General features: G+C 32.8%; 1 protein-coding gene across 7 annotated transcripts in view; it reads left to right on the forward strand.

Moving 5' to 3' along the window:
- The window catches only part of LOC114347563 (rho guanine nucleotide exchange factor 18), a 345,544-nt gene that overhangs the window by 237,370 nt on the left and 80,839 nt on the right, over positions 1-27,335 (forward strand). For all 7 annotated transcript variants that reach the window (XM_050649938.1, XM_050649940.1, XM_050649936.1 and 4 more), the window contains one exon: positions 22,181-22,237. In XM_050649938.1, the coding sequence (XP_050505895.1) occupies positions 22,181-22,237 (57 nt within the window). The remainder of the gene's footprint in view (positions 1-22,180; positions 22,238-27,335) is intronic.

Raw genomic sequence — 27,335 nt, forward strand, 5'->3', positions numbered from 1 at the left:
ATTCACTGCGATAGTAGTGAAGTGATCTGGGGAGTCAAAAGACAGAAGCTCCGAAATATGTTTTGTGGAAGACTCAAGAAAGGAAGTGAAATACTCGACCTAACCAAATTCAACGCCATCCAATCCGGAAACTCAGTGAAGTTAATCGGAAATAGTTTTTCTTTTTGAAAAGTGGGTAGACCTTTCAAAGAAATATCATTCGTGGTTTGAATGATGTACAGGATTGCTTCTCCCTTGGTTTTGTTTTCGGGGTGAGGTTTTTCTTGTGAATTTTGATATTCAGTAATGTTTTGACGCACAAAAAAACCACATTGCGGAAAACGAACCAAGATAGAGACTGAACCTGGACATCACTCAATCTACACAGCAAATGTGTAGGCATCGTTAGAGAATAGGTATTTCCTTATACAGAGTGTTAGTAAATAAGTATGAAAAACTTTAAGGGCTAATTTTACATGAAGAAATAATGCCGGTTTGCTCTATAAACATATGTCCGCAAATGCTTCGTTTCCGAGATACGGGGTGTTGAAATTTTTATTTCAAACTGCCAATTTATTTATTGCTCTAAGACCAGTTGAGCTATGAAAATGAAATTTGGTGAGTTTTACGAGATAGTCATTGCACATTTTTTGACAAACAATTAAGCATTTTGCATTCATCATTGGCGCGCATACGGGTAATAATCTGAATTTTTTTAAAGGAAAAAATAGTACACCACTGAGATATTTCAAATTAAAAATTATTTGTAAATTCCACGTTTAATTTTTGATAAAAAACCTTTCTTGCCTTTTATTGACATGTTGCACCGTTTTTATGCAGAAAAATAAAACATCTTGACGCGTATTTTTCATTTCTTAATAAATTATTAAGAAATATCCAATATAATAATACTAAACTGGAACAATAACAGAAAATATTATTAATAAGTTTTTTAACTAGGTGCAAAGCTGCAAGAAATGTTTAAAATGATCTCCTTTACAGGTAACAGAAGAATTTTATATTCATCATTGGCGCGCGTACGGGTAATGGTCTGAATTTTTTTAAGAAAAAAATAGGACGCCACTGAGATATGTCAAACTAAAAATCATTTTTGAATTCCTTGTTCAATTTACGACAAAAAATCTTTCTTACCTTTTTTTCATACGAGGCGCCGTTTTTGTACAAAAAAATAAATCATCTTAACGCTTACAAAGTATTTGAGGTAGTTTCCATATGCATAGAAACTTAGTTCAAATACTTTGTAAACGTTAAGATGTCTTATTTTTTTGCACAAAAACGGCGCCGCGTATGAAAAAAGGCAAAAAAGATTTTTTTGTCGTAAATTGAACCAACAATTCAAAAATGATTTTTAATTTGACATATCTCAGTGGAGTACTATTTTTTTCTTAAAAAAATTCCGACCATTACCCGTACGCGCGCCAATGATGAATATAAAATTCTTCTGTAACCTCTAAAGGAGGTCATTTTTAACATGTGTTGTAGCTCTGCACCTAGTTAAAAACTTATTATAATATTAGTAATACTTTCTGTTATTGCTCCAGTTTAGTATTATTATATTGGATATTTCTTAAGAGGATGGGTACGTATTTTCGGCTGCAATGCTATTCAAATGGGGATTAATTTTTTTCGAATCCTGAGAAAACTAATAAGTATTTTTGAAAAATTTAAACGCAGAATGAAAGATTTATTATATAAATATAAGGCCCTCTTATATTAGTGAGGGCCGATAGTCCCTGAGAACTTCTATAATGTTTATTTTAATAAGTTACAGGGGTGAAAAACTAAGAGAAAATTTAGTGTGATTTTTAATTTCAAATATCTAATTCAAAATAAACTTTTTATTTATTCTAAGGGACTTTCGGCCCTCGGTAATAATCTAGTCTTTCATTCTGCGTTTAAATTTTTCAAAAATATTTATTGGTTTTTTCAGGATTCGAAAAAAATGATCACAATGTCCGTGGTCATATTTTCCAAATCTATCTTTGTCTTACAACGCACTCAGCCGAAGAGAATATTGTCAGCATATTGTCAGTCAGACACTGACAATCAGTGACAATTTTAAATATTTGACATGGCATCGGGAATATTTTGAGTTGTTGATTAAATACTATTGATACATAGTGTATTTGATAAATAATTGATTTAAACGTGAACTTATTAAAAATTTATTTTATTGTGTATTATTTGTGGAAGATCCACGCAGAGAATACATCAGGATAATATATTCTGTTATCCAAGTATTTTGTTGTTAAAGATGTTCAAAATTGTAAGCGTTCCATAGTAACAATATATTATTAAAAAATCACTTTAATACTTTCCCTCTTTTCTCGATTGAGTATTAGTTTTTGTTGTACAAATAAATGATTACAATCACTGAATACATAGTTAGTGAAAAAATTATCACATTTATTAAGTGAATTAATAATTTGCAATTATACAAATAACAGTTATCCAAGAACATTCCAAAGCCATCTTTTTAAGTTAATCAACACATTTTCAAGTAGAATGACATTCTAGTAATGTTTACATATCCATACCAGTGTGAATTTTACTACACGTAATTTGCCGTGTAAAGACAGAAAAAGTAGGGATAGCCGTAAAATATTTTCGAATTATGTACCCATGGCCTTAATAATGTATTAAGAAATGAAAAATACGCGTCAAGATGTTTTATTTTTCTGCATAAAAACGGTGCACCATGTGCAAAAAAAGGCAAGAAAGGTTTTTTATCAAAAATTAAACGTGGAATTTAAAAATAATTTTTAATTTGAAATATCTCAGTGGCGTACTATTTTTTTCTTTAAAAAAATTCAGACGATTACCCGTATGCGCGCCAATGATGAATACGAAATTCTTAATTGTGTGTCAAAAAAAAATGCGCAATAACTACCCCGTAAAACTCACCAAATTTCATTTTCATGGCTCAACTTGTCTTAGAGCAATAAATAAATTGGCAGTTTGGAATACAAATTTCAACACCCCGTATCTCGGAAACATTTGCGGAAATATGTTTATTGAGCAAACCGGCATTATTTATTTATGTAGAATTAGCCCTTAAAGTTTTTCATACGTATCTACTAACACCCTGTATAGTAGATATTTTCTTTTGAGAGGAAAGACTACTTCCGGTCGGATGAATATCAGGACGAGAAAACAAGAAAGCTTTTCCTTTCATTCTTGAAGATGATAAATAGATATATTTTGATCAGATATGTAACCGAACATGTGATTTTTGTGTAAGATATAGATCATTTTTGTAGAGATAAATTGTAACTTCCATGTGACCAACACATATGAAAATACTACCCCTTAGGATCGTTCGTAATAGGACCCATATTTCATATGCCACATAAATCTGTCTGAGCCTGGACTAAAATATTATATCAGTTGATAAATCCAGTTGAATAATCAGGTTAGAACGCCCTTCACGCTTAAGGGAAATGAACTTTGATGGTGTGAAAAAGGGCGTTAACTATCTGAGAGCGAATCCAATAACGAAACGTATTCGGAACTCGAATTTACTTAGTAAATTGATTGCTATATTAAGTAATGATATGTTATTTTTCGGGCTTGTTGGCCATGGTCTTGTATTTTTTCCTGACTTTTCGGCTGTAACATTGACAGATGTTTGAAGGTGATGCGGTAGCAATCACAACTTTATTGAGCAAACTCGCTGTTGAGATATATCACAGATAAAACATCAGAAAGAAATAATTCGTGATGACGCCCTGGAAAACAATGCATCATTACAAAACATCGATCGTGCAAACCTACACTCTGATAACGTAAGGTTTAGATTTTAGCTCCATGGATGATATTTGTATTTATATTTCCTATTACGACAAGGACTTATGTGACAATCCTGTAAGGAGGTAATTCAAAGCGATAGGTATAGGTGCAAACTTAAGTGTCAGATTTAGTTAAAGTACATAGTTCAAAAGTTCAAGTATTCGTTCAAAATCACGCTTATTTTAAACAAATTTATTTGAATCCACTTTTAACATTCACCACTTGAATTTTTGTGGCCCTCTCCGGTATTTTGGTTTACTTTTGCTTTTTTACTTCAATGTCCCAGATGTATATTAAAATCACCTATTATAACCCTCTCCTCTGATGAAATATCGCTCAGTATGTCTCCTTATTAATTATAGAAATCCTTCTTTTCACTCTTACCCAGCCCTTTTTGAGGAGCATACAGTCATGCACACATTTAATACTTCTTTATCAAGAACAAATTTTACTGCCATTAGTCTATCTCTCGTTCTTACAACTTCTACTACGTTATCTTTTATTTCACCATCAGCAACTCTACCAAGTCCATTCCTAATGTTGCTTTTCCCTACATACCACAATTTGTATCCTTCACCTAGTTCTTTCGCCGCTTGTTTTTTCCACCTAGTTTCTTAAATGCAAGCAATTTGTACTCCCTTTCTTTTAAGCGTATTTACACTAATTTTTCTAACTTATAATGTTCCCCCTAAAATATTCGTCACCCGAAAGTCCTAACGGAGGCTCTTTTTGCTTCCGAAGCATTTTATCTCAGGAGATGACATCATTTGAGTATAATTTTTGTTAAATTGGAAAAGGTCTTTCCATTATTATGTCCTGAAAATATTTTCGTGACTTTTGATGTCTGCATTCCTTTTCTATCAGCATCACGTCCTATACGAGTTCCTAACACACGCCCAATTCAACTAAAGTGCAGTATTGCTCCACAGCCGCTTGCATTTTTCTGTGCAGGCCAACAACCTTACTGTCTATAAACCAATGTTTTGTTGCCAGTATCCCAACACTAAATGACCCGTTATTTTGGGTATTCAGAACTTTTTTCTACTATTTTTTATAAAATATAAAGGTGATTTTGAACAATGTTGATTGGTTAAAAACTTAACCTAAATCTAGGTAATCTAGTTTACATCAGCTGTCTGTATCGTAGAATACATACCCTAGTGTTACCAAGAGCTGTAGATTTTTTCATAACCTTTCGATAGTAATTTTAAATTTGTTATGGCTGTAGTCTATAAGTTGTTGTAGAAACGTTGTTTATATTTTGTACACAATTCGAAGTCAACACTTTATTTTCCTATTTTATTTTATCTGATTGATTTGTAGATTAGTTGTGGTGTCGGTTATATTCACACAGATTAAAACAGATCTTTACAAACGACCACCCCCACCCAAATTATACATACTTGTCTGGCTTAAAACTCCTTAAATGTTGTGTTGCTTGCTTTGTAGCTTTTCATTGCCTATAATTTGAGTTAACAAGCTCTAAATAATCGATACACTTCTTCGATAAATGCTTGAAATTAGTACCTATATTACTATATTTTAAGAATCACTCTAGAAAAATATTGGATGCGGTTAAATTTCACGTTTTTTGATAGAATTTAACCATAAGACAAATACAGTAAAGGTCAACGCAATAATTTTTAACTCATGTCTGTCATAAATGGCCAATGTAACCTATCTGTGTGTCTATAGGTCTACCCACAGCTGCTCATTTGTTTCGAACACTTGTTCTATTTATATATAAGTCATATGTCATTGGTATATCCCAATTATGTAGACCAATGTCGTATGACGTATATAGAGTATACGTCATAGATCAAGTGTTCGAAACAAATGAGCAGTGTTCGAAATCCTGTGTAGCCAAACCATAGACATAATAAAAATAGACTAGGTAAGGTATGCGCCGCTCTGTGAATAAAGATGTAACGCCAATATTCACTAGCTATCTTTGTCTGTCAGATTACCTGTCTATCACTAGAGTAGTGTAGTATATTCGTCTGTCATACGCAAGTAATCGCACGGTAAAGAGAAATTGATAGACCACCGATTGATTCCTCAGCGTTACACTATTTTGCTCAGGGTGCCTTGTCTATTCTTATTATGTTTATGAGCCAAATACCTATCGACGTACTGTGTAGTTGCAGACACGACAAAACAAATTGGTGACGACCATTGGCTGGCAGATTGACTTTGACAGCTGACAGCCGTGTTGGAATCCCCACGCGTTGACAGCTGACAGACAAGCAGAGTTTAGGATGCTTAGGCCATAGACATATATATTATCATAGATTGAGCCTGCCACGATAAAATCTCTGGGACAGATTTGTGGTATCTCTTTCTAGCACATTGTATCGAGAAACTAACATGAAACTGACTGGGGGTATAGGCACGGAAAGGGAGGACTACTGTCGCAGCTTTACTATGCGTAATAGTGAAACAGGACTGAGCCACAAAAAAAAAGATGGTGTCGTCACGTCGCTCAACATGACACTCTGTCTATGATAATGTCTATGGCTTAGACATGGGAAAATTGTGACATAACGGTCATCTTGGAAAGGGACAGACAGAAATTGCTATTTATAAAAACCATTTTCTTTATTCTACTCTATTATATTAACCAAATTAATATCTATGTGTGAAGTGTACGATTATTTAAAGCTTTCCCGAGCGTCAGGATATCGTTGGTAGATATTGTTTTTGTTAAACAGTTTTTGATGTTTTTTGTAGTAAAACAATAACGAATTGATTTGAAGGTGCCAATCCCCAATGACATATAAAATAATTATCTAAAAAATAAGAGATTTAATACCAATATTTTTTACAATGTTTTATGAATGATCTAAATTATTGTATATATGTAATATAATATGACATAATATGTTTTTTATTTGTTCAATTGGCATGGTTAGGTAATTATTGTATTTATTTTTAGTAACATTAATGTTAATATTTATACATCAACAGTTTGAGGTAGAACAACATTTTTGTGAATTTTTTTGAAACAGTTATTCTCGAGAAAAGGCGCGAAACAATCATGCAAGAAAATCTAGCAGCACACTAAATAATACAAGGTCCAAATAGGATTTATCGAATACTTCTATATAAGGGAAATGATCTGTACATAAAATTGTGTATGATACTATTTGGGTGCATACCAAAAGTACGAGTAGTAAGTCATATCAGGGATGCAGTATTGGTTGAAAGTCCGATACATCAGGGACAGGCATGCATATTTGCATATCGAGCAGGAGTCTCTACAGAAACGGCACTGCACCAACTCGTACAGAGGGTAGAGTACGTTCTGAAAACCAAGAGGTGATGATGAGTGCATTTCTCGTCACAGAGGCAGCATTCGACAACACCTCGCACGAAGCAATCCCAAAAGCGATTCGTCTATAAGGAATTGACGAAACAAGATGCTGATGGATAGACTGGATGTTGATAAGCCGTATTATGCACCGTTACTAGGAGATACAATGTCAGCACAAGTAGCCAGAGTCTGTCCGCAAGGGCAATTATATCTTCTCTTTTGTGGAATATGCTGATGGCTAGAGTGATGGCTAGACTCATCAATGGCAAGCATAATGTCCTGGGCTATGCGGATGACCCGGTAATCTTAGCCCACAGCAAATTTAATAACACAGTCAGAGGTAGAATGAAACAGGGTTTTACCCTAGTTACAGAATGGACTTTCAATAGGGCCTAACGTAACCCCCAGAAGTCCAAAATCATGAAATTTACCAGAAGGAGGAATTTAGAGGGATTGAGTCCTCCAAGCCCAACGTTAATGTTAGCCAGGCGTACTCCTGTAAAAATTTGGGGTTTAAAACCAGATATGTTATATTGGATTTATAACATGGTGGTAAAACCAACAATTACGTATGGTGGCTAAAAGTACAGCAAAAAAATGCCATCCTCTAGAGGCCCTACTAGATCTCTCTCCTTTACATATAATTATAAGAGCGGAGACGAGGATTGCCAAATCCAATAGACTGCCAAAAAACCTGATCTGAGCGACGTACCGGTTCGATCAGGACATAGTAATATAGTAAGTTAAACTAGGTATACCGAATGGATGATAATTTCTGATCATATGTTCACTAGCAAGTAACTCCAAAAACATGGTACACATTCACTGGACCTGTAACAAGTTAGAGCAGGATTCTGATATCCTGAAATGGGTATCATGAATAAGTGGAAGATGTGCAATAAGTTTACTGACTGCATAATGACCGGATGACACAACAAACAGCTTCCATGAACAAAAAGCAATACAAGGATTATCAAATAATGTACCACATGACATATTATATTCATAATTAATAAAAATGTCGATATCGTCATATTTTTGGAAAATTTCAATAAACACATAAATTTTATTAAAATGCATGGAAATTAAAAAATAAATTGATATCTTTAATTGTTTTCATAAAAGATTAAAAATACAAAATTATTAAAGTCATACTTTATTATGCTGAGGAATTTACTAGACAATTTTCTCCTTCGAGAATAGATGCAATATATTTTCCTTTTTGTTTATATTTAATCTTTATATAAACAAACCGGCAAAATTAACGGAACACCTTAAAAATGTCCAATATGGGTGATTTTTTTAGTGTTATAGCCTGATTATTTAAAAGTAAATGTCATTTTATACCGGGTGTAACAATCATACTGTGTTTTTTCCTTAAAGTTAGGAACACCCTGTGGAATATTCTAGCATAGATAAAATATTGAAATTAAAACTCAATTGTAGCCTTAGGCTTTCTTAACATTCTCTTTTTTGATTCATTAGCTTATGTTGGATAATAAAAAGTTAGGTACTTTAACAACTAGCCATGTTCTTCATCAGTACAGGGTGTTTCTAAATAAGTGCGACAAACTTTAAGGGGTAATTCTGCAGGAAAAAATAATGACCGTTTACTTTATAAACATATGTCCGCAAATTCTTCGTTTCCGAGATACGGGATGTTGAATTTTTTCTTACAAACTGATGATTTATGGCTCTAAAACCCGCTGCGCTATGCAAATGAAATTTGGTAGGTTTTAAGAGGTAGTTATTGCGCAATTTTTAACATGCAATTAAGAATTTTATATTTACCATTGGCGTGCATACGGGTAATATGAAGGGTAATATGACCCGTATGCGCGCCAGTGCAGAATATAAAATTCTTTATTGCATGTCAAAAAATGCGCAATATCTACCTCTTAAAACCTACCAAATTTCATTTGCATATCTCAACCGGTTTTACAGCAATAAATAAATCATCAATTTGTAAGAAAAAATTCAACATCCCGTATCGCGGAAACGAAGCATTTGCGGACATATTATGTTTATAAAGCAAACGGTCATTATTTTTTCATGCAGAATTATTACTTAAAGTTTGTCGCACTTATTTAGAAATACCCTGTACTGATGAAGAACAGGGCTAGTTGTTAAAGTACCTAACTTTTTTATTATCCAACATAAGCGAATGAATCAAAAAGCAAAATGTTAAGAAAGCCTAAGGCTACAGTTGAGTTTTAATTTCAATATTTTATATACGCTAGAATATTCCACAGGGTGTTCCGAACTTAAAGAAAAAAACACAGTATGATTGTCAAACCCGGTATAAAATGACATTTACCTGGCTAGCAATAATATTATTACACCGATATTATTAAAGAATAAAGCTATAACATACTAAACAAATCACTCAAATTTGACAACAGGTTTAGGAAATTCGGACATCTAACATGCTCTATTTTTCAATATTGTCTCCGTTTAGCTCCATACACTTGACCCAGCGATGCGTTAACTTCTTTAGCCTGACTGAAAGATGCTTTTTGACGAAGTCTGCAAGGTAGGCCTCCGTGGCGGCGATGGCCCCGATTTTAGGATAAAATTTCTACAAATCTAGAGAACGTGGTGGATGGGCAGCAGTTCGTAGCCCAATTCGACCGTGTTCATGGCGAAGGGTGAGTCGGTGTGTTTTCATGGTGGAAAAGTATTTTTTTCTTCGCTAAATGGGGCCGTTTTTTCTGCAATTCGTGGATTCTGCGTCGAATCGGCCTAATAATTCGGCATAGTCGAGCCCCTTGATATTTTTGTCTTTCTAGCGGTAGTCGATGTAAATCACACCTTGTGATTCCCAGAAAACGGTGACCATTACCTTTCCAGCCGATAAACGGTATTCTTCTTCTTCGGAGCACGTTTAAACGGTGTTCTTCTTCTTCTTCGGAACACGTTTGCCGGGAATTGTCCCCTGCTTCGACTGTTTCTGGGGTCTGGCTTGAAAAACTCCTTCGGCTTGCGCTTAAACAGCTACAAACACGGCTCTGAAGTGGGCTCACGGTTGCGCTTGTTGTCCGAACTGAGTAAGCGTGGCACCCATCGCGCCGACAGTTCTGACATGCTCAAAATTAACCAATGCCGGTTTTTGAGACAGAGTACTCCGCCAACTCGCGCACTTTCAAACAGCGTTCTTCCAATACGACATCACAGATTTTTGTCACGTTATCTTCCGCCATATTCGTTTTTGTAGCACCTGGGCGTGATTCATCAAAAAACCGATGTGCCGACCACGTTGAAACCCGTTCAACCAATATTTGGCGGTCTCCATCAAAGGAAAGACATTTTTGTAAAATACCAAGACACGCCCGCTTTCACACACGGTAAAAATAAAATGACGAGTCTGATTCTGCTGAAATTTTGGCATTAGCTGTATGTGAGATTGTACGTCGTAATCCATGAAACGTTATTGTCACATCTTCGTTTCATTGTTGTTGCTAAAATTTTTCTTGTCATTTTTCTGTCAGAAGATTTATAATTGAGTTTAAACAAATGTTACTTTCTAAAAAAGTTTAATAAGAAAATTGGATTTTTATATTTTTATACCTTACTAAACCTTTGCAAGATTTTAAAAAGAGCATTTAAACATATAGAAATAATAAAACGAATAAATTGAACAATATAAATAAAAATTGATAGCAATTGATTGGCACTAAATTTGTTTGGGGATGGTATGCTTCAAATCTATATGTACCGAAATAATTTGTACAAAGACCAAATCAATATCGGTAAATGTTTGAAAAATTTGGGTTTGTGGCTAATGTGTTGCCTCTTCCCTGCCCCTCCCTTTAGGAGGAGCCAACTATGCTATTCCCCCTGGCGAAGGGTCGCAACTAAACTTGGAGTAAAGTAAGTTCTTGACTTACCTCACTACCACCATTTTACTGTTTTCCGTTTTCCGATATATCACATTTCTATTTCTAAACTCTTTACTTTTAGCGATTACATCATTTGTTGAAATTCTTCAGTAATCTGGCTTATGCTCCTGGATTTATAGCTAAATTTGCCGATAGTTGGTTTGTCCAATAAGAATATACATATACCCTTTTTACTACAAAAACACGCTTACGTCATTCAAGATGTCTGACGTCAGAGCATTGCCAAAACATTAGAATATGACTTTTCATCATAGCCATGTTTATTGTAGAGTGAGAAATTAGGCATAATTACTTGTCAGATATATTTCTTTGTTTTTGTTTACTGAACAAGTAATATGTATATGTATAATTATTTATTCTAATTAATGATGTCAATTATTTCGGCCAGTAATGATGTCATTACTGGCCGAAATAGTATTATCATAGTGTATAATCGATAAAATAGATCAATTAATATTTTAAGGCTAAAATGACAGATGTATGTACTGAATAGAATTGAATACGAGATAAATATTGCAGGTATAACACGAGATTGTTTATAACAAAATAAAGGCTTTGGAAATTTTTATATAAATTATTTTTACTTTATTATTATTTATATTGTTAACGTAACCTACCTTCTTCATGTGTCGTGCTCGATTATCGAACGTTGGCTAACGTATTAGCAATTTTGTTAACGGTAGCTCGGAAAAGGGATGCAAAGGATCTGTTATACCATTTTCTCAGGTTTTTAAGCCATGACGTTCTTCTTCGACCTGGCCCTCTTCTTTCGTCTACCTTACCTTGTATTATTAAATGGAGTATATTATATCTCTCTGGGTGTCGCATAACATGGCCAAAATATTCAAGTTTTTGATTTTTAACTGTTCTGACGACTTCCGTGACTTTTCCCATCCGGTGCAAAACAACTTCGTTACGAACTCTATCCACCCAACTTATTCGTAGGATTCTTTGGTATACCCAAATTTCAAAGGCTTTCAATTTCTTGAGAAGAGTATCTGTTAAAGTCCAACCTTCGACACCGTACAAAAGAGTAGAGAACACGTAACATCTCACTAATCTAATTTTAAGATTCAAAGTAATGTTGTTTCCACATAAAAGTTTCTTTATCTTAAAGAATGCAGCTAACCTACCACTAAACAATATAAAAATACTAAAGAATAGTTTTTGAAATAAAGTATTTTTTATTTATATCTATTTTTTATAATATTTTATTCGTATTAAATACGATTTAGTGCATGCATCTGTCATTAAATGCCTTTAAATATTAAATGATATATTTTATTGATTATACACTATGATAATTATTGTTTTTAAATAATATATTTCGGCAAGTAATGAAAATTGATTGACATTATTAATTATTATAAAGAATTATATACAGTGATAAGCGCGCTAATAGCCAGCAAAATAACGCAAAATATGGAAAACATAATACATTATGAAAACAAAAAGAGATAAAACTATTAGAGGTGTAAAATTAGCGATAGGAACTTATAAATTGACATTATATTACATAGTTTCCCACCTTTAGACGTATCGGCGGAGTATGACAAAAACTGTCACTGTGACAGGAGAATTTTATAAAATTCTAAGTTCTAAAATTTGATAAAATTCTCCTGTCACAAACGTCTAAAGGTGAGAAACTATGTAATGTAATGTAATGTAAATTTATACATTCCTGTCGATAGGTCCTCATTCTATGTCACAGCGCATTATGTTTTCCATCTTTTGCGATATTTTGCCGGTTATTAGCACGCTCATCACTGTATTATTCGTACACTGAACAAAAACAAAGAGAAATATCTTTGACAAGTAATGATGCCTAGCTTCTCTCTGAACAATAAACATGGCCATGATGAAAAGTCATATTCTAATGTATTGGCAATGCTCTGACGTCAGAAATATAGAATGACGTAAGCGTGTTTTTGTATTAAAAAGGGTATACTAAACATTTGTGCAAATTAAATATCTGCCTGTCAAAATACAAATTAACTGAAAATCTACAGAATCTTTCAACTAACAACACTACAAAAGTTAGAATTAATTCTTTTATTAATTTAGCATGTATGATCTCAGAAATAATGCTTCATAAGCATGCTAAAGTTTAGTGTCCTTTAAGACAGTATAATATATAGTAGTAAAAACACAAATCTTTATAATTATACATATTAATCATTTAGGAGAATTACTGAATATTTGATTTATGATATTTTTGTCTTTAAATTCCATCAATAATGTTGTGTTTTTTTTTTCAAAACTACTTAAGGCTGTTTTATCAGTTGAAGCACATTGCAATGTTAAGTGGGCGTATCACTTACTTTCGTAGACTGCTTACGTCACCACACACGTGACTCCCTACTTGAAATTGATTGGAAGTAGGGAGTGCGACCGACAATTCGATCTTTACTCAGTGGCGCCGGCGGACAAGTATTTTAATGACAACAAAATGCATTATTCTCCATTCAAATTAGTTTTGTCGAGAATACCTTGTTAGATTGATTTTATCGTGGATAATATTTTAAAAAGAATTATCACATTTTTGTCACATAGTTTGGCCTAGGTCAAACTAGTTTATCCTGATATAATAAAGATTCACACTTCAGGATAAACTAGTACGGCCTTCTTCTTCTTCTTGTAGTGCCTATCCGTTTCGGATGTTGGCGGCCATCATGGCAATCTCTACTTTTCACACTGCTGCTCTGAAAAGATTTGTAGTGGTTGTGTTGAACCACGTACGTAGATTTTTCAGCCAGGAAATCCTTCGCCTAGTACGGCCTAGCCTACACTAATTTAGCTGAGTCGAAAGTAATTTGACGAACATGTAAGGACTTTTACATGCGGGGAATTCCCAAATTACGTCCTTTATAATCCAAGGATGGTACTAAAAGTGAGAAATTTGACCTAGGCTGTCTGTCCGTCGGTCCGTCCGACCGCGAATATAACTGCTCCGTCACTATACTAGGTAGAATGACAAATAAGGTGTCAAATGAAAGCTTATAATCCAAGGATGGTACCAAAGGTGAGAAATTTGAGCTAGGCTGTCTGTCCGTCGGTCCGTCCGACCGCGAAAATAACTGCTCCGTCACTATACCAGGTAGAATGAAAAATGAGGTGTCAAATAAATGCTTTTAATCCGAAGATGTTATTAAAGGTGAGAAATCTTAGCGAGGCTGTCTGTCCGTCTTTCCGTCCGATCGCGAATGTAATTCTTCCGTCAATATACCAGATATAATGACAAATGAGGTGTCAAATGAAAGCTTGGAATCCAAGGCTGGTACTAAAGGTGAGAAAGGACCCCGCAGAAACCTTATGGGAAATGGCCCTCTGTCAAATGCTCTGATACTTTGGATTCTGGTAGTCCTTGATATGTAGAACAAAAGACTTCATGGGCGCGTAGCTCCAAAAAATTATAGTTCTGAGATATAAGCCTCTGAAGTTATAGGTACAGTGAGGACGTTTGAGTTGAAATAAATTCATTTTCTCGAGAATGGGAGACTCTGGAGATAAATTACGAATCAGCTCGATTTTTATTTTTAAATAATAATTTTTTGGCGTATATATCATACTAGTGACGTCATCTATCTGGGCGTGATGACGCAATCGGTGATTTTTTTAAATAGGAATAGGGGTCGTGTGATAGCTCATTTGAAAGGTAATTTAATTCTCTATTCACTAATGTAAACATTAACATAATTATTTATACAGGGTGGCCAAAACTTTTTTTTAATTAAATTAGTTGAGACAAAAAGAAGAATGTATATAATTTATTTATTTCGAAATACATTTTACTGCTGTCAGAAAACAGAAAAAAATGTTAATTTGAAAAATAAACATTGCCTTTCGCTTAAATTAAATGTCCAAACTGCTAAGAGGTAGGTGGGTGGCAGCTTCAATATTGAATTTAAGCAAAAAACAATATTTATTTATCAAATAAACATTTTTTTCTGTTTTCTGACAGCAGTAAAATGTATTTCGAATTAAATAAATTATATACATTCTTCTTTTTGTCTCAATTAATTTAATTAAAAAAAATTGGGCACCCTGTATAAATTATTATGTTGATGTTTATATTAGTGAATAGAGAATTAAATAGCCTTTCAAATGAACTATCACACGACCCCTATTCCTATTTAAAAATATCATCGATTGCGTCATCACGCCCAGATGGATGACGTCACTAGTATGATATATATGCCAAAAATTATAATTTAAAAATAAAAATTGACCTGATTCGTAATTTATCTCCAGAGTCGCCCATTCTCGAGAAAATGAATTTATTCCAACTCAAACGTCCTCTCTATACCTATATCTTCAGAGGCTTATATCTTAGAACTATGATTTTTTGGAGCTACGCGTCCATGGAGTCTTTTGTTCTACACATCAAAAATTACCACAATCCTAAGTTTCAGAGCATTTGACAGAGAGCCATTTCCCATAAAGTTTCTGCGGGGTCCTTTGTTCTAGGACTTCCGGTTCTAGACGCTCACTTCAGGCCAAACTAGTTTGGGCTTTAGTAACATTCTTGGATTATAAGCTTTTATTTGACACCTCATTTTTCATTCTACCTGGTATAGTGACAGAGCAGTTATATTCGCGGTCGGACGGACCGACAGACAGACAGCATAGGTCAATTTTGTCACTTTTAGTACCATCCTTGGATTATAAGCTTTCATTTGACACCTCATTTGTCATTCTACCTGGTATAGTGACGGAGCAGTTATATTCGCGGTCGGGCAGACCGACAGACAGACAGCCTAGGTCAAATTCCTAACTTTTAGTACCATCCTTGGATTATAAGCTTTCATTTAACACCTTGCTGAAAAATCTACGTACGTGGTTCAACACAACCACTAAAAGTCTTTTCAGAGCAGCAGTGAGAAAAGTAGAGATTGCCATGATGATCGCCAATATCCGAAACGGATAGGCACTAGAAGAAGAATAAGAAGAAGGCCGTACTAGTTTATCCTGAAGTGTGAATCTTTATTATATCAGGATAAACTAGTTTGGCCTAGGCTAAACTAGTTTGGCCTGAAGTGTGCTTATTTATATCAGGATAAACTAGTTTAGCCTACGCGTGATATGATAAACTAGTTTGACCTAGGTCATACTAGTTTATCCTAGGCGGTTAGGACAAAGTAGTTTGGCCTAGGCCAAACTAGTTTGTCCCGAAATCGGGTTTGGCCGGTAACATATACATTATTTTAATATATTTATAGGTTGCAGTTACATAAAAAAAGTATCCAATTGATGAATAAAACACAAATCGTGGATAGTAGTATAATTTTCTGTCTTATTTTAAAACACCCTGGGACTCATTTCTTATCTTGTCAACCTATATCCCTAAACTAATGTAATACTTAAAAATACGCGTAAACTAAAGAACTTGTAACTTATACCACTAAACTAATAATATATTATGTATTTAAAATACCCGTAAACTAAATAAGTTTAATGTTTTCAAAATAACTAAGAATACTGTAAACTGTAAACACTAAGCAAGTTGATGAAGAAAATACAAGAATGAATAACTGGAAATGGATTCTAATAATTCAAGCGAACTGACCGACTGACCGTACGTTCATGAGATTTGTCGTCACGAAGGCGATAACGATGAAACTAAGCGCCAATGCTGCGTAACTCGTTTCATTATTAGATTTCAATATTTTTAGCAAATTTTCTTCAAAGTTGGAACACGCTTTTCTCGATTATTACTGGACACAGAAAGGTGAAAAAAAAATCAACGATTACAGAAAAAAAAACTCTTTCAAGTGATGGGAGTAAAAAGTTTGGTTATAATAGAACGTTAAACATTATAATCTAATTTTTCAACAGAATTTTCAAAAAAATAAAAAAAGTAAAACCATCATTTTAAAGGCAACATAATTTCGAACAACGTGTCCAAATTTCGAGACATTCTGTCGGTAAATAACAGAGAAAACACTGTCCCTAGGTTTTGGTGCACCGATAAAACAGCCTTAATACGTCTACGTCTACATCTTAGAATTCATAAGTTTTAAGTTAGTATCATTTTATGTTACATATGTTATGTTTATGTTTAAAATGTTTTCATCGTTTAATCTCTCCCTTCTACAATAATTTATAAGGCAAGAGGACTTCCAATAAAGGAGACGAAAAGGACTCTACAATATGCAGTCACATTCCATCTATTCCTTATCACAAAAGTTAATCACCCTGTTATATTATAATAAGAAATAATAATTAAACATACCTACCATAAGAAATATTAAATTATTAATAATATAGTAAAATCAAATAAATTTAAAATAATATAATATACAATAAATATAAAATATATAATAAAAAGTAAATTTGACAAATTCTTTATTTGACAAATTCTTTATTTGACAAATTCAACTAACACAAATCATCGTAGGCTATATCTGAGCATAGGCAAACTTCTAAACAATCTAGTCTATTAGCTGTTCTTTTTTTGCGGTAAATTTTTTGATTGATTAACTGACTGATTTTATTTTATAGGTTATTCAGTTTTTTGCAATTGCTTCATACGCTACTTCGCTTTCAGGCATGACTTTTTTCTATTCTTCCTCTATTCAACGCAAGTAAAATTTGGTTTGGTTTATACATGATATAGTTTGACAGAAATTTAAAAATAATCACAGAGTATAAAGTTAATTAAATCGCAGGAAAGATTCCTGTTTTTTTACTTATACTAAATAATTTTCAAAATTTAAAAAAGTCTATTGAAAATTTGTGAAACATTAATACAGCACATTAACTGAGCATTAAACAGTCCTAGTCAAGACAGAAGATTATTTCCCATTATTTCATACAGGGTGAGTCATGAGGAACTGTACATACTCCTACCTCGTATAGAGGCCAATATGGGGAATAACAAATGACCATTAAAAAGTGTCTGCTCCCATTGTTTAATAATATACAGGGCGAGTTTCGCATTTTGACAGAAATTTGTATTCGTCATAATTTTTGAACGGTCAGATCGATGTGTCTCTTATTTTGGTCAATCGTTACACTATTACCACCTAATCAACTGATTTATTCAAACTAGAAAAAAAATCAGGTCCGGCTTTAAAAAAATAGTTCGTTTGGGTCTTAGAAAAAATTTCACCCTGTATACGCTTTTTGAAAACTATAATATGAATTTTACAAATTAGACAAATAGGCAATTAAAATGACATATTTATTTTTTCCCCACACGATTACTTTATTTTTTATAAAAAAATCAAATTTGAGTATGAATTAAAAGTTTGGTAAAGTGAACCATAGATTAAAAAAAAATAACTTTTATTACAAAAATTAATTTTTTTGAACAACTATTTAACTTATGTTACCACCCAATTAACTGATTTATACAAACTAGAAAAAAATCAGGCCCGGATTTAAAAAATTTGTTCGTTTCGTTCTTAAAAAAAATTTCACCCTGTATACGCTTCTTGAAAACTCAAATATGAATTTTACAAATTAGACAAATAGGCAATTAAAATGGCATATTTATTTTTTCCCCACACGATTACTTAATTTTTTATAAAAAAATCAAATTTGACCATGAATAATTAATAATTTGGTAAAGTGAACAATATTTACTAGAAACCAGATTTAAGAAAATTAACTTTTATTACAAAAATTAATTTTTTTTTGAACAAATATTTAATTTATGTTACCACCCAATCAACTGATATATTCAAACTAGAAAAAAATCAGGCCCGGATTTAGAAAATTAGTTCGTTTTGGTCTTAGAAAAAATTTCACCCTGTATACGCTTTTTGAAAACTCTAGTATGAATTTTACAAATGAGACAAATAGGCAATTAAAATGGCGTACTTATTTTTTCTCCACACGGTTACTTAATTTTTTATTAAAAAATCAAATTTGTCAAAATCGGAATTTTGCCATAAAAATAAAAAAAATTAAACAACGTTTTTCTCAAAATTAAAAGCCTCACCATTTTTTTTTCTATACCACGTCTAGATCTAAAACCCATAACACTTCTCGTTGGACTCTATAGTTTAACATAGACGTGATCAAATAGATAAATCTTAAATTTTTTCACTTAATTTTTGCGATTTAACTTTGCAATTCACGAATCTGCACCTTTTATTTTTAAAAATTCATAACTTTTATGAGAAGAAGACGCAAAGTCTACAACAATTTTCATATTCACAATGGTAAGAGATATGTGCTGTAAAATTTCAGAAAAAAATATTAAAATGGAACAGAGTTGTAGCGAGTTAAACCATGATTTCATTTTTTTTTTTTCAGTTTTAGGTTAAAATTCCGATTTTGACAAATTGATTTTTTAATAAAAAATTAAGTAATAGTGTGGAGAAAAAAATAAATATGCCATTTTAATTGCCTATCTGTCTAAATTGTAAAATTCATATTAGAGTTTTCAGAAAGAGTATACACGGTGAAATTTTTTCTGAGACCAAAACGAAATAATTTTTTAAATCCGGGCCTGATTTTTTTCTAGTTTGTATAAATCAGTTGATTGGGTGGTAATATAAGTTAAATATTTAAAATATATATAAAATCTATGGTTCACTTTACCAAACTTTTAATTTTTCAGTGTAAAATTTGTTTTTTTATATAAAAAATTAAGTAATCATGTGGGGAAAAAATAAATATGCCATTTTAATTGCCTATTTGTCTAATTTGTAAAATTCATATTAGAGTTTTCAAAAAGCGTATACAGGGTGAAATTTTTACTAAGACCAAAGCGAACTAATTTTTTAAATCCGGGCCTGATTTTTTTCTAGTTTGTATAAATCAGTTGATTGGTGGTAACATAAATTAAATATTTGTTCCAAAAACATTAATTTTTGTAATAAAAGTTATTTTTTTTTAATCTATGGTTCACTTTACCAAACTCTTAATTCATACTCAAATTTGATTTTTTTATAAAAAATTAAGTAATCGTGTGGGGAAAAAATAAATATGTCATTTTAATTGCCTATTTGTCTAATTTGTAAAATTCATATTATAGTTTTCAAAAAGCGTATACAGGTTGAAATTTTTTCTATGACCCAAGCGAACTAATTTTTTTTAAAGCCGGACCTGATTTTTTTTCTAGTTTGAATAAATCAGTTGATTAGGTGGTAATAGTGTAACGATTGACCAAAATAAGAGACACATCGATCTGACCGTTCAAAAATTATGACGAATAAAAGTTTCTGTCAAAATGCGAAACTCGCCCAGTATATTATTAAACAATGGGAGCAGACACTTTTTAATGGTCATTTGTTATTCCCCATAGGGGCCTCTATACGAGGTAGGAGTATGTACAGTTCCTCATGACTCACCCTGTATATTATTAGAATTTTTTGTTAGAAGATTAGAAGCAGTCCATTCTTTTGTGTAGGTGACCATATTTTTGTAGATGGTCTAGCGAGTTTATAAGATTTTACAATATTTTTTGGTTTTTGTGACAGCCCTGTCCAGGCTGTCACACAAATAAAATGTGCTCTGCTCTTTCTTCTTCTAGTTGACAGAATCTGCATAGGTCATCATCTGTCAATCCCATCACCTTCAACTGCTTATTCAGCTTATAGTGCCCTGTTAGCAGACCTACTATGGCTTTGACTGTTTTCCTGTATTTTCTTATTAGGTCTGTCCTAAATTTTTACGAATATCCTGTAATAAACTGTTTCGCCTATATTTAACCTGGCGAATTTCTCCACAATTCCAGAAATTTGTAACTGCCTTTGACTACTGATTTCTTGTAACGGTTTTTGTTACTGCTTTCCGGTCTAACAAATGGCATTGATGAGTCTTGTTTGGCAATTTGGCAATCTGCTGTTTCATTGCCCTTCTGACCCTTGTGCCACGATAAACTGGCTATGGTAAACTTGTTATGATCTTCTAGTTTATTTAGGGCAACCACACAATCCCATACTATTAGATAGACATCAGGCGTTAGCCCATTCTTAGCTTACATTCGCTCATTTACGTCACAGAATTAGCAATCATGACAAGCATGAAGATACCTCCACCACGACAGGCTCTTACAGCTCTCAGAAGGTATAGAAGGTGAATTTTGTAGATGCCTTTATGGAAAGAAATTTTAAAATTTAGTTTACCTTACTACTTTAAATTTTTGTTAGCCTAGCTCAGAAAAATAATATTTTCTGAACATAAGTTGAGCCGGTTGAGCGTGGGGAAATGTTTAACATCTAGAGCATTGTAAACCACATCCTCTCCGCATGCGCAGTAGCGACGATAAAATTATAATCGTTCAATAAAAATGGCGACTGTATTATTTTATTGTCGTGGACTAAAAATAGCAAATGTCATTTGCCACTTCCTCCAATAGAATCGTCTTCGTTTATGGTGTCTTCTGCCACTTCGTATTTGTTAAATCGTCTTTATGATGCAATTGTCCAAGATTTCTAGATATTTATATATTTTATAGATAGGATTTTAGATATTCTATCTGGAAATCTTGGTCGTTGTCTTCATTACAGTCTATGGCCTGTCATTTCTTAGCTATCTTTTTTCGTCTGTCAATTCTTCTTGTCTGTCATCTGCCACTATGTCGTCTGTGTAAATTCTTAACTGTTCCTGTCTCCTCTTCTAGTCGTCTTGTTTTTTCCACTGTCGTAATTTACTAATGTGGCTAAATTTTTAAGCGAGTCTTAACAAAAATATAACACTATGTACTATATAACTTAAAAAGGTAACTTTTCAAAGAAAAATGAGGTTACATTAAAAACATTATTTGAGAAGACACAAAAGAGTACACACGTAATTTATAAAATTATAATAATTATAAAAACCTTAATACAAAAATATATAATTCAATTAAAATATAAAAAGTATGTAGAATTCAATTAAAAATCTTTTTGTTGAATTCTATAAATGATTATTGATTCTATAAATGAAGTTTTTATATGGTTTCGATTTCAAATATCTAGGTACTGTTTAATTTTTGGCTTTATTTACCTTGCTTCATATTAATTTAATATTTAAATTTGATTGTTTTTTATCATTTCTGTCAAAACTATTATTCGTCTATAAACTCACTACATCCACCACATACAGTGTCTAGGTATCACATTTGTGACATGTTTTCGTTTGTTTTTTGTTTTATTTTAATATTTAGTTAGGCCTAGGCTTGTTTAGGCCAGTTGTTATGGTATGCCTTGATCTTTTTTATGGTAATGTTCGTTTTGCCTTTCAGCCAGATACTGTACGATGACAAAGACAGTGGTTCGCATGGCCAACATGATGCTGCCAGGTAAGTTGTTTTAAATCACATTCGAATGCTTTATTTAGCACTACAAATTATTAAGAATTGGCTTGGAAATTTTTTGTTGATTACAGCTTCCAAAGTTGTTAGGTTCGTTCGAAAATGTGGTATTTGTATGAGTCATTAAATTATAACAATACAGCAACCAATATATAACAGTGAAGCTATCAGCTCGATCATTGAAACGAGTAACTTTAATAATAACACAAAGCAATAATATGAAATTATGATTAACTATTTTTAATGGGAAATAAGCCACAATTTTACTAAAAAACTACTAAAATTAACGTTTCGGTAATAAAATCATCATGAGGTTTTTTCCTGGTTTTTCCTCGTGATTTACTATGGAATCTCTAACGCGAGAATTTTACTGTCACCGTTGCATGTGGTTGTCTTTTTAAAGACAGATCACATGCTATGATTTTTTTGTGACGGATATTCTTGAATTGGGGTTGATTTCATGTAATCGAATGAACTATCTTTCAGTACAAGTCGTCCCAGGAACGCAACTCATAAATATTAGCAATATCATTTTAAAGTCTTCTACTATGTCTGAATTGCCGATATAAATGAGTCAGATTAAATAAATTATTAGAAGAATTTTTTACTAAGCAACAACATTTTTGTTTAATATAAATATTTTTTGTATTTTGACAACGGCATCCGATTTGGACGTCGGAAACGTTAATAAAATCATTTTTTTAGTAAAATTGTGGCTTATTTCTCATTAAAAATAGTTAATTTCAAAAATGCCACAAGAAAGTAGCTTCAAAACAACATTAGTGAAATTATACTTAGGCAATTATACTATTTCTTCTGTAAGAAAGTTGAGTATGGTTTTCTAGAGGACAACTGAATGTAGCATATGAAAAATTGGATTAGCAGTCCAACGCCTTAACCACTCAGCCACCTCGTTACGTGTGTACGTGTGGATGTTGATAAGAAGGGTTGTAGGCTCGCTACATCTATTTATTATGCCCATAATGTGTACACCATGAGATACGAAAATGACCAAATACATAGAGGAGCATATACATTCCTGAAACAACGCAGAGAGGGGTATAAACCACACACCAACCTTTAGAGAAATAGCGAAGGACAAATTATCTGTGACGACGCAGCACTAAAAGTAGGTTGGAAAAACTATTTCAAGGGGCTAACAGAGCAAGTACAAATAAACAGCCCATGCAGTAGCTGATATCGAGATAACAGAAGATTAGAGCCAGAATAACGAATTAACAAACCCGCATACTAGTACTCCAGGGAAATAAGGTTTTTGTCGGGACACTTGAGCAGCCAGGTTGCAAATGGGTTTTTTGGGTACTACATATCTAATACATTATACATACAAAAATGCCCGTCACAGTTCGGACGAGAATTTTAGTTATTAACAAATAAGGGTCAAAAATAGCAGTTTTTTCGTTTAAATCGCTACAGGTAAAAATGGGATAATTAAATATCTTATTTGTAATATTCTTCTTTTAGTAGATGAGCCAATGTTTAAAACGGCAGTTTTTTAATTTTGGTCCGATCATTTGTTGCTTCGAAAATTGCAAAATAAAACTAAAATTTCGAAAATAAAAAATTTGCTATAAATTTCGCGAAAGTGACCATACGACTTTTATTTTTTACAAAAAGTTGAGTCAAAGAGTCCATATACTGCACAAAAAATTATAAGACGATTCGTCAATTAGTTTAAATTTTATTCAATTTGTTTATCCCAAAGAGCTTTTTTTTGTAATGTTATTGTTCAGAAAATAATAATTATATAGAAATTCTGTGAAAACCACATGAAAGAACAATAGTCTTGTTTTCAAATTATTGAAGAAAATCATTAAAAAGTAATTTTTGTCACTACGAAAACATTTTACTAAAGTAGAGTCATTTTTGGCTTGAAAACAATTTGAATAGCTTTGTTAATATTGACTGTAGAGTAAATTTACCTTGGAATTTCAAAAGCTGGTATTTTTACACAAATTTTCAAAAAAAAACTTTTCGCCTATGTTAATTACGGTCAAAGTTAGCCATTTTTATTATTTAAGTCACAGTTATGTACTTCAATATACATAAAATTCTCCTGTAACAGTGTTAGTTACCATACTACTCCGAAACGGCTTGGCCGATTTTTATAAAATTTTACAAGTATATCCTATGGGACTGAGAATAGGTTTTAATCTATTTTTCATACCCATAAGTTATAAGGGGGGTTGCTCCCCTGACATTTTTTTTTATTTTTTTGGACAAAATTATCTATCTTAATTTTATATGACGTAGGAATAAAAAATACATACAACCCTTAATTTACATTTTTTTATCACCAACCCCTATTTGTTAATACCCATCTATATATTTACATCTATAAAATTCTCCTGTCACAGTGTTAGTTGTCATACTCCTCCGAGACCGCTTGACCGATTTTTATGAAATTATATACGTATATTCGGTAGATCTTAGAATCGGTTTTAATCTATTTTTCATATCCCTGAGTGATAAGGGGAACTCCTCCTAACATTTTGAAATGTTAGGTGGGGATTTACGTACATAACGTACTCTACAAGACTACGAGTACATACAATTTAAAAAAATTATGATCAAAATCCATCAACAAGCTCTGGAGATATTAATCGCAGCACATTTTTGAAGAATCAGTTTCATTTTTTGAGTGCACGGATTTTAATAATTCATTTCCACCGACCACAAATCGATTTCGTTAGAACGTTATTTTTAAAGCTTTATTAACAACTCTGTTGAAGTTTAAAGTTTACTCAAACTTTTACACAAAAATTATATATCTTCAACTTCGAAATGGCGCTAGTTGGGTTGCTTAATTGTTATAAATAAAGTAGCTGTCAATTAAATAGAAAAAGTGGCTAACTTTGACTGTAATTAACTTAGGCAAAAAGTGTTTTTTTGAAAATTCGTACAAAAATACCAGCTTTTCAAATCCCAAAGTAGTTTTAATCTACAGTCAATATTAACAAAGTTATTCAAATTGTTTATGAACTAAAAATGACCCTACTTTAGTAAAATGTTTTCGGAATAATAAAAATGACTTTTTAATGATTTTTTTTAAATGCTTTGAAATCATAACTTTTCTTCTTTCATGTAGTTTTCACAAAATTGCCATTACATTACTATTTTCTGAACAATAATATTGCGAAAAAAAAGCTCATTGGGATAAACAAATTGAATAAAATTTAAACTAATTGACGAATCGTCTTAAAAAATTTTGTGCATTATACGAACTGTTTGTCTCAACTTTTCGTACAATATGAAGGTCTTAAGGTCATTTTTATAAAAGTTATAGCAATTTTTTTATTTTCGAAATTTTATTTTTATTTTGCAATTTCTGAAGCAACAAATGATCTAAACCAAATTCAAAAACTTCCATTTTAAACCTTGGCTCAGCTACTACGAGAATAACAGTATAAATAAGATATTTAATTACCCTATTTTTACCCGTAGCGATTTAAACGAAAAAACTGCCATTTTTGACACTTATTTGTTAATAACTAAATTTCTCGTCCGACCTGTGACGGGCATTTTTGTATGTATAATGTATTAGGTATATAGTACCCAAAAAACCCATTTGCAACCTGGCTGCTCAAGTGTCCCGAACATGGTATATTTTTCCTTATTTCCCTGGAGTATAGCCAGGAATTGACAACATACCAGCTGAAATGTTTAAAATTGGAGGGCACACACTGATGGAGCAGACGTGTAGAACAAAGAAGAAATTCCAGGACTTTGGGAAAAAGCAATTGTGTGTCCAATCCATAAGAAGGGTGACAAAATCAGCTACAAAAACTATAGAGACATCCTTACTCTGTGTGAATTATAAGGTGGATCATAAACCGAAGACATAGTCACTTCACAGAACAAATACTAGGGAGATGCCAGGCCGGATTCAGACCAGGACGGTCTGTATTGGGATACACTGCATCTCTTAGTAATCATCTTATTAAGTACAAGACAAATTCTTTTAATATTTAAATGTCCTTTGTAAAACAAATACGTTTGTTTATAATAAACATGATTGACCCATATTACCACATCAGTGTATCAGTTTTCGATACAAGGTCAGCTTGCAATAGCAAATATTATCCTTTATTTATAATCAAGTCGACACAGCATTTCTAATACAAACACTCTCACTTTTATATATACAAAAACATTAAACAGGGGAATCCACATTCTTAGTTCTAATTTCATTGCGTAAAGATTATTCATTGGTATTTGAGATCCCAACGGGTAAACATCATAGCGAATAAATATTATACCGCCAGCTCTTTACCGTAGTTACTTCAACGTACAAATAAATGAATTTACAGTGAGTAGTGTTACTTCATCAACCCTTATGGTAGGGGGTAACCACCCCTCAATCATCTGAGATGGTTCAGGTAAACAGGAACCACCATAGGTCTACTATTGACCAGCTATTCGACGTAAAACAAATATTAGCTAAAACCTGGGAGCAAGACTTAGATATCTACCAAATCTTTGTAGATTTTCGACAAGCCTATGATAACATACATAGAGAGATAAAATATATGTAATTATGCAAGCAGTTGGTATAGCAAGGAAATTGGTAAAGTTAGTTCAAGCCACCATGACTCACACAGAAACGCAAGTAAGAGTTCAAAATCGATTGAGAGATCCCTTCCAGATAACTAAATTGCTATAACAGGGAGATGGGTAGCCAAATTTGTCCACTGTCGGACATAGGCCTCCTCAAAATGTCTCCACTCGTCTCTGTCCTGCGCAGCTGCAATCCAGTTTGTCGCTATTCTTTTATTGTCGTCGGTCCATTTGGTAGGTGGTCTTCCACGACTTCGCTTATCTCCCCTTGGCCGCCACTCTAATATCTTCCTTGTCCATCTGTTGTCTCTCTGTCTTGCGACGTGTCCTGACCATTTCCACTTCAACTTCGTAATGCGTTTTATGATGTCTTTCACTCCAGATCTTCGCTGTAACTCATTATTTCGTATTTTGTCTCTCAAATTTAGGCCAAGCATGGACCTTTCCATTTTTCGTTGTGCTACTTGTAATTTTCTTATTGATGCTTTAGTCAATGTCAGTGTTTTAT

This window comes from Diabrotica virgifera, chromosome 4 (assembly GCF_917563875.1).
Source record: "Diabrotica virgifera virgifera chromosome 4, PGI_DIABVI_V3a".
NCBI classification, from domain to species: domain Eukaryota; kingdom Metazoa; phylum Arthropoda; class Insecta; order Coleoptera; family Chrysomelidae; genus Diabrotica; species Diabrotica virgifera.